The sequence below is a fragment of the Rutidosis leptorrhynchoides genome, chromosome 9, assembly GCF_046630445.1.
Source record: "Rutidosis leptorrhynchoides isolate AG116_Rl617_1_P2 chromosome 9, CSIRO_AGI_Rlap_v1, whole genome shotgun sequence".
In the NCBI taxonomy this organism is placed as follows: Eukaryota; Viridiplantae; Streptophyta; class Magnoliopsida; order Asterales; family Asteraceae; genus Rutidosis; species Rutidosis leptorrhynchoides.
This window is the reverse complement of record NC_092341.1, coordinates 279,233,430-279,242,624: the sequence shown is the minus strand read 5'-3', so window position 1 is coordinate 279,242,624 and position 9,195 is coordinate 279,233,430. Positions and strand designations below refer to the sequence as shown.

Below are 9,195 nucleotides of genomic sequence, written 5' to 3'. Positions count from 1 at the left end.
CAAATTAGTTTGATAAGACTAATGAACCAGACCCCCAGAAAGGATAATCTCCTTAAAGATTAAAAATCAGCTCTTAAGCCTGATATTACTCAATCCTTGAGATTGACTTTAAAGATTGAGAATTACAAACTCATGGAATTCGATGATATCTAAACTCGAGCTTGAACGAGAAAATATTTTGATCAAAATTACAAACCGATTTGTTTTCTGAAAACCTATTTTCAATGCGTTCATTTCCATTGAACGTAAAATCCTAAGAATTCACATGGAATTCATTAGGTCACCTGAACCAAATCGGGTGTCAACCATAAGAACGGTGGTTGCATAGCATGGTCGAAGATAGGACCTTGTGCCAGACCGAAAAATTATAGGGTGATCTTTACTATTGCTCCTACAAAGGATAGTAATTGCATCCGACACGTTGTGGACCATGAACATCTGCATGTCATTAGACATTGCCTTAACAGTTGCTTGTTCAACGCTTTCCTTTACAACCGGACGGTAGTTTATCGAAAGGTAATATATGGAACAAGTATACTGGACGTGTTGCTTTCCTAATACAAGGTTAGCAAGTGGCTGACACAAAACCGCAAGTTTTGAACTAAAATTTTAAAATCTGAAACCCACAAAACCATTTTTCAAACACCGGTGAAGGGTTATTTCGGAAAACTTATCTAGAGTAAAAGCTAGAATGAATTTTCAAAAGATCAAATGTTTTCATAAAGATCCAATTTTCTTAAAGGATCTAAATTTTCATAGTCATGTGAGACTGTAAACCACATCGTTACTATCATTGTTCATACCGCCGTATCAAAATCACTGATGTATAAAGTGTGAGAATAAAAAAAAAGTGATTCGAGTGAAGTGTGATTTTATTTTAAGTTCTGTATTGCTTGAGGACAAGCAACGCTCAAGTGTGGGGATATTTGATAGTGCTCCAAATGAACATATATTTAGGCACAATATCCTTCCAATATGTAAAGCTTTTAGTTGCAATTGTTCTATTTTTATGTAATATTCGTTTAAATAAATAAGTGCGAAGACAAAAGAAGAAAACAACGATTTGAAGACGCAAATGACCCAAAAGCTCAATTGTACAAGATACGATCCAAGTGGTTTAATTTATTGATGAGAAACGTCTAAAAATTACAAGAGTACAAACCGCGGAACGCAAAGTACAAGATATCTACGCATACGAAAGGACGTTTGAAAATTCCGAAACCGAGACATAAACCGAGCATCAACGCGCGAGTCAACGGAGCGAAAATTACAAGTCAACTATGCACAAGAATATAATATATATATATATATATATATATAAAATTAATATAAATTATATATATTTTATTATATATTAAATTAATCACAGCAGCCCACGTTTTAAACACAATCTGAGTTGGACAGCCTGTCCATGCGAGTGCATGGGAAATAGGCATAAAACCCATGCAAGTGCATGAGCCCATGCGAGTGCATGGGAAATGCACTGAAATCTCATGCGAGTGCATGAGCTACAGGATTCGGAAAAGTACTATAAAAGGCCACGAATTCTGCTCGACTGATTACACCTTTTCTCTTCTTTCTTTCCTTATGTAAGAATTATATATTTATAACTATAATTTTAATTTTAATTTAAGTTAATTTTAATAATAAAGTTATGGTTTAGTTGGGTTATTGTAAGAAATGTTTTACGGGTTTTAAAGTCGGAGTTCTGTCCGTGTAACGCTACGCGATAAATAATCACTGTAAGCTATGTTCTTCCTTTTTAAATTAATGTCTCGTAACTAAGTTATTATTATGCTAATTTGAGCCAAAGTAATCGTGATGTTAGACTAAATATTAAGACGGGGTTATTAGATTTTGTACCATAATTAAGGTTTGGACAAAAGACCGACACTTGTGGACATTGGACTATTGACTATTAATAGGTAGGGGGTATTGTCTAATTGAACGACAACTCATTGGAACCTGTCGAACCTATCTTCAAATTAGTTAAACTAATAATTATTAAATTGATTACGAATGTCCTATTTAGTGACGTTTATACGACATCGTTTACAATCATTTAATTAATTATTCGGGTTGGGTAATTGATTATTCATTCTGATCAAGTGGGTAAATTAATATTCATATCTCATTAAAACAGGGGTGGATTACATACAAGGATAATTGGTGTAATTGTTAACAAAGTATTAAAATCTTGAATTACACGCAGTCGATAACCTGGTGTAATTATTAACAAAGTATTAAGACCTTGTTACAGTTCAAGTCCCTAATAAGTTGGAATATTTGACTTCGGAAATAAGGTTAATTTGACGAGCATTTTATAATTATGACCGATGGACTATTATGGACAAAAACTATATAGGTATCAAATAAACCAGGACAAAGGACAATTAACCCGGGTAACAATTAATTAAAATCAAAATGTCAAACATCATGATTATGGAAGTTTAAATAAGCATAATAATTTTTTTTCATATTTCATCGTACCTTTATTTAATGTCATTTTAATTACTGCAATTTACGTTATCACAATTTAAATTCTGTCATTTATATTATCGTCACTTATCTTTACACTTAAATTATAAAATGACAAATCGGTCATTAAACGGTAAAAACCCCCTTTTATAATAATATTACTATATATAATTATATATATTTTATATAAATATAGTTGTAAAAAATATAGTGTTAAACTTAGCTATCTCCCTGTGGAACGAACCGGACTTACTAAAAACTACACTACTCAATGATTAGGTACACTGCCTATAAGTGTTGTAGCATGGTTTAAGTATATCCCATCTATATAAATAAATAAAACTTGTGTAAATTGTATCGTATTTCGTAGTAAAAATATAACTATTTCATATACAGCTCGTATAACATCACCATTCGAGTTCACCGGCTAGTCATTCAGATACACTACCTTCATTATACCAAACTCCCAGTACTAGAGGGCTAAGTAACCACAAAAGGCTACATGACGAAGGTATAATTTCATCCGACGACCGTGTAGTTAAATTTCAATGTTAAGATTTTTATACGCCATGTTTATTGTTTTTGCAGGTCCAAGTGGTGTAGTTCATCACTCCAAAAGTCCATGTCCAAATCCAGAAGATTTGCCTCTACTTATTCCAAATGCCAATGAATTCATTAAGGTTCCTCTTTCAGTATTCGCAAAACAATTTTCTTTTCTACAATCCTGCGCCCCTCAGCCATTGATTCAAAAGTTTTCCGCACTTTCACCTACCGAGGAACTGTACATGGACAAGCAATTGACGCTGTTCAACTTTGCCAAGGACCTCAACCGTTTGCAACTCAAATCTGCTGCGCTCGCTCATCCATCACCTTCGTTGTAGCGACCCGACCAAATCATCATTGACGGCGCCGTCTACTTAGGTCCCGTTACGTGGTCATAAGTCCTTAAAACAACGTTTGACCAAAAGATATGTCGCATTCATTTCAAATGTAAAGGTTGTTCAAGTTTACAAGAATAGTTCCACCACAAGTTACGATACAAAGTTTTAAGTACAAATGAAACTTATGCGACACAATTTAAAAGTATCCAAAAGACGCTCCATGTATGCATATATACTCGACATCCAATGCAAGTATCAAAATAATGAGCGGAAGCATGTATCATGTATCGTTCAGGGACCTGAGAAAAACATAGAAATCTGTCAACGAAAACGTTGGTGAAATCATAGGTTTAAGTAAGTAAGTACAAGTGAACCACAAGATTTGCATCAATGAAATAATAGTAATACATTCCAAAAGTTTGTTTCACGAGCACCCAATTATCAATGCTTAACATTTCTCCCATTGAACCCCATCACTTAGTGCTAGAACATACACTGTTTCTCGAAAATATATTTCATTCGTAAACGGTAGCGAACCGTTTGAATGAGGGTTTGTCAAACCCATATGGATCCATACAACATAAGTTCTCGCTTACACCCGGCAAGTGTAACTAATGATAATCGAATTGAGGATTTTGTTCTAAACTCGTATGTAGAATGTTTGTTTTCCTGTACTTGTGTTCACTTAGTAAAGAAATGTTTATGTTTTCTCATCCCAAATGTAAGTTCAAAAAGAGTAAAAGTGGGACTATGATCTCACCTTGAGTGCACGAGTAGTAAAGTACTTCGACAAGTAAACGTGTGCAAAGAACAATGCTAGTCTTGACCTAAGCAAATAGGTCGTATCAATAACGGTAAACACGATAGGTCAAAGATGTTCAATTAGTCCTATGGCTCGTTACGACTCAATTATTTAGCATGTGAAATCAAATTGTCAAGTTTCATGCAAGATACAAGTATATAAACAAGTTAGGAAGGTTGCATAATCATTTGGTTAAGTTTGACAAAAAGTCAAACCTCGGTCGGTCAAAGTCAACAAAAAAAGTCAACACGTTCGGGTCGTGTCCCGAACTATTTTTCTGAGGTTTTTAATCATGTATGAGCATGTTAGGACAAGTTACATGTGAATCGGAGGTGCGTAGCATAGCAAACATTATTCAAAAATTGACCAAGTTGGACAAACCCAAATGGCGCGCCGCGCGGGTATATGGCGCGCCGCGCCATTACCTGTGCAGAGAATTCTGGCAGTTTTTAAGTTTTATGCACGAACCTAACTTCAAACAATCACCATTTATGATCCGCAAACAATCAAGACAAGTATCTTATACCGTTGGGAAGGTAATTTGACGAGGAAAACAACTAAACACATTTCATCAATCAATCTACCTATTACAACAACCAAAACCGCATCTAATGCTTAACATTAACCGCATACAAGTTCATAAATGCAATTCAATGATTCGGGCAACCAATTTACATGAATGATATGCCGTTTCGAAGGTAATCAAGCATACAATCCAACTAAACACTTACCAATAATAATCCATGGCATTCAATGCATCAAAAGTCCATTTCAAGTTCATCAAACCCTAACTCAAATTCACCAAAATCAATAATCAAGTCCATGAAGTTTTCTAAGGCAACCTACACATCAAATTGAAGCTAGTGATGCTAGTAACACAATTAAAACATCAACTTTTAACATCTAACAACATATGATCATCCAAAATTCAAGAACAACACACCAAAATTCAAGTTCATGCTAGTTACATTAAAACAACGAGATCGAGCATATAAATCATATATTCATGTTAGACTTGAGCCATTGACACTAATTAACACTTTTATAAGTTAAAAACATCAAGAACACAAAATCTAGTGATTTTAGAAAGTTACCCAAATGAGATGAAGTTGGTACCAAAATGAAGAGGATGAAGAGAGGATCACAAATATGTAGTTTATTTTGTTGTAAGCCTCCTAGATCGAATTTAGATGATGATTGAATGAATTTGGTAAATAGGTGTGTTCTTGCTAGAGAGAAAGAGAGAGATGGAGATGAAAATGAATGGGTGAAAGGGGTTTGACCCTTTGACCTAGTCAAGGGTTTGATCCCTTGTCAAGTTTAGTCCCTCAACTTTCGTTCGGGTGCGGGAATTACCTAAACGAGATAATTTAAAACGCGTATCAACGGGAGATGTTATAAACATATAACGGACTTTATATTAGTATAACGGAAAAGTAAAATGGAAAAAGGCGGAATGTTACATTCGTCATCCACAGAAACTTCTTTGCAGCAGGAAAACGCAAAACTAACTGCTCAGCTTGCGGTTGTGGTAACCGCGCATAAGCAGGCAGAAGAGCGAATCAATGTTATGATGTTTAAAAGGCAACAGGAGGAGGATCGGCATGTTTCTGAGAAAAGGTTTATGGAGTCGGAGATTACATCGTTGGCTGCAAAGCTTAAAGAGTCAGAGAACCATGTCATCTTTTTAAACGAAAGCTTTAGTGACTGGATTACGTCACAGGAGTCATGGGGCACGAAACATGACGCTGTAAAGGCGGAGTATGACATTCTCCGCAAGGGTTTACCGAACCTTGTCCAGCATGCTCTCGACTGCAAAACCGTCGAGCAACAATTTGGTGCAGCCATGGTTGCTGCATGTGCATATGAGCGAACCTTGTTCTGGAATGTTGTTCACCAGGAACTGTATGTGCCCCCCGTGATTCCCCCTAATATTGTTGAGTTGCTCGTTGATGGAGCCAAGGAAAAATGTGAGGAAGCTTGTTCCCAACTTCAACAAATCTCGATCCTCCGTCTTCAATTTCTGATTAGTGATCCTACCATCTCCGTACAGGAGATAATTATCGACAAACTCAACTGAGTTTGTTAAGCCATCCTTGGGTGGCTTGTTTTTTGCCAATGAGGGATGGGCCTTGCAGTCTTGGAGGTTTCGCATCCCTATATTATATTTTTCTTTCTGTTGATAGCGGAGTATGCGTCTGATCGCTGCGTGCGAGGATGGCATACTCTCCTTAGTGCAGGGCAAACGTTCCAGCCAATGCCACCCTTTTTTTATTAGCTTGTATTAGGTCAAATTTGGTACGTGTCCCTCTTTTATGCTAAGCGGTTGACGTTTTATGACTGTAAATTATTACTTTTGATTGGATATAATTCGACATCTTTTTTAGTTAAAGTGCATTTATTGTATCTTTACGAAATCACTACAGCGGTTATAATGATTTGTTACAATTTTATGCATTCAATAACTATTTTTTAGAATAAATGCCATGAATTCATGACGGGAGCGACCCTTCAATCATTTCATGATCTTTTTATTCATACGCTAACAATCCAATGTTTTATGCAAAAATAAGCAAACCAATGCTTAAAAATTTATACTCAAGACTTTTATAAAATTTTTTATAAGTATGTACGCATATACAATCCAATGTAATTTACCCGTACTATAGAGAAACCAATGTCTATACTCAAGTGTCTTCTGGCCACGCCAATGTTCGGGTTATTTGAACAAGTAAACCAAACTTGTGTTTATAGTCTAGACTGTGCAATTCTCCGTTTTGCGCGGCGTACAAGCGTTTGAAACAAACCAATGTTTTACTACTGTCACCATTAAAAATAGTATTAGTAACCAAACTAAACTATGCCACTTAAGACTCGGAGTGTGTCCCTGTACAGCTTAAGGGGCATGTAATCAACAAATGTAAAAATGCACAAGTTATTGGCTTAAATTGTATAATTCAATTTACTTCAAACATATCACTCGACCAACACTTACCTGTCATGTTTACAATGGAAAATAAAAATTCATATAATAAAAACTTTAAACAGATGTCTGGGGTGATCAATCCCTCTGCAGTTTTTTCATATGTAGCACCGTTTCAATGTTTGCGCATGCCATGTGCGCTTTATTGCTCTTCCATCCAAACTTGCTAGCCGATATGCCCCTGTATCGCTTACACCAATAACCTTGTATGGTCCTTCCCATTTAGGTCTGAGTTTACCCGTGTCTTCCGCCCTGCTTGCTTCATTCTTTCACTTTACCAAGTCATCCATTTGGAAAGACAAAGTTTGTACGCGCTTGTTATAGTAGCTCGCAATTCATTGTTTGTTGATTGCTTCTTTTATTGCTGCCATTTCTCTGTGTTCTTCAACTAAGTTTAGATTTTCACACAGTTCTTCGCTATTGCTACTTTCATTGAAGGAAGCTATGCGCATAGTTGGCACGTTTATTTCGGCGGGTATTACAGCCTCGGACCCGTACACCAACCTGAAAGGTGTTTCATTAGTTGCGCCTTTTGGAGTTGTGCGGTGTACCCATAATACGTTAGGCAGTTCATCTATCCAACCTCTTCGACACAATCCAAGCCTTGCTTTGATTCCTAACACAATGTCCCGATTTGTGACTTCACATTGACCATTCGCCTGTGGGTGTGCGACTGATGTAAATGTTTGCTTTATATTCAATTCTTGGCACCAGTCTCTGAATGGATTACCTTCAAACTGTGTACCATTGTCGATTACTATTTCATTTGGTATTCCAAACCGACAGACGATGTTCTCCCATACAAAATTTCGGATTTGCTTACCTGAAATTGTTTTCAGTGGTTTGGCTTCTACCCACTTTGTAAAATAATCAATGGCAACCACCAAAAACTTTACACCCCAAGGTCCCACTGGGAATGGCCCCACTATGTCTATTTCTCATTTGCAGAATGGCCATGGAGATGCGACAGGTATCATTAGATGTCGCGGAGCCTTGCTTACCGGTGCGTGAAGCTGACACGACTGACATTTGCGTATTACTTCTACAGCATCTCTGTATAGCTGTTTTGTGTCCCGAGTGCAAATCGCACATTCCCTCGTGTACTTCTCGTATGATTGATTCTGCTTGAGTTGGATTAAGGCATCGCAAATGGGGTCCTAGAAAAGACTTTCTGTATAGAATTCCCTTATCTAACAAATACATTGGTGTTTTCATCTTAATTTTTCTTGCTTCAGCTGAATCTATCGGCAATGTACCTTTGCTTAGAAATTCTACTATTGGTGTCATCCAACTCTACTCCTCTTCTTCGACTGCGGCGGATACACTGTCTTCCTCAATAGATTTTACCTTAACTTCCTCAACCCAAATTTCTTTCTTAAAATGGCTGAATTTTAAGGCAACTAACTTACTGAGCGCGTCCGCTTTTTTGTTTAACGCTCTTGAAACCTGAGTTATCTGGAATAAGTCAAAGTCTACCTCCAGTTCTTGCACAAGTTTTAGATATTTTGCATTGATTCATCATGTGCCTCAAATATTCCGTTGAATTGGTTTGCAACTAACTGCGAATCAACATATACTGACAGTTCTTTTACCTCCATATATTTTGCTACCCGCATTCCAGATAACAATGCTTCATACTCAGCTTCATTGTTTGTGACGGGGAAGCTAAATCGCTGTGCAAAGGTATATTCTTCTCCCTCTAGACTTTATAGGACTATGCCTGCTCCTGCGCCTTCTGGACCACAAGCCTCATCTGTGTGCATCTCCCACAACTGTTCGGGCGGAGGTGGTATTTCTTTTGATTCATGCGAGACTTCGATATCTCCGGCTGTTTCAGCCAGATAATCTGCTAGGAATTTTCCTTTTACTGCACTTCTTTGTGAGGATCTTATCTCATGCTCTCCCAATTCAATAGCCCATTTGGACATGCGACCAGAATTTTCTGGCTTATATAGCACCTGCTCAACAAGTATCAGCGAATGTAAATTTTCTAGAATTTATCAAGTAATTTAATGTTTGTTGACAACACATTATTGTTTGTCATACCTGCT

General features: G+C 36.9%; 1 protein-coding gene across 1 annotated transcript; it reads right to left on the bottom strand.

Annotated features, from left to right (window-relative positions):
* Positions 1 to 7,479: 7,479 nt before the first annotated feature.
* Positions 7,480 to 8,347, bottom strand: LOC139868798 (uncharacterized). Its single transcript, XM_071857141.1, has 3 exons — positions 8,146 to 8,347; positions 7,968 to 8,054; positions 7,480 to 7,874 (listed from the first exon to the last, which is right to left on the bottom strand). Exons 1-3 carry the CDS (start codon positions 8,345 to 8,347, stop codon positions 7,480 to 7,482), a joined length of 684 nt encoding a protein of 227 aa, XP_071713242.1.
* Positions 8,348 to 9,195: the final 848 nt, after the last annotated feature.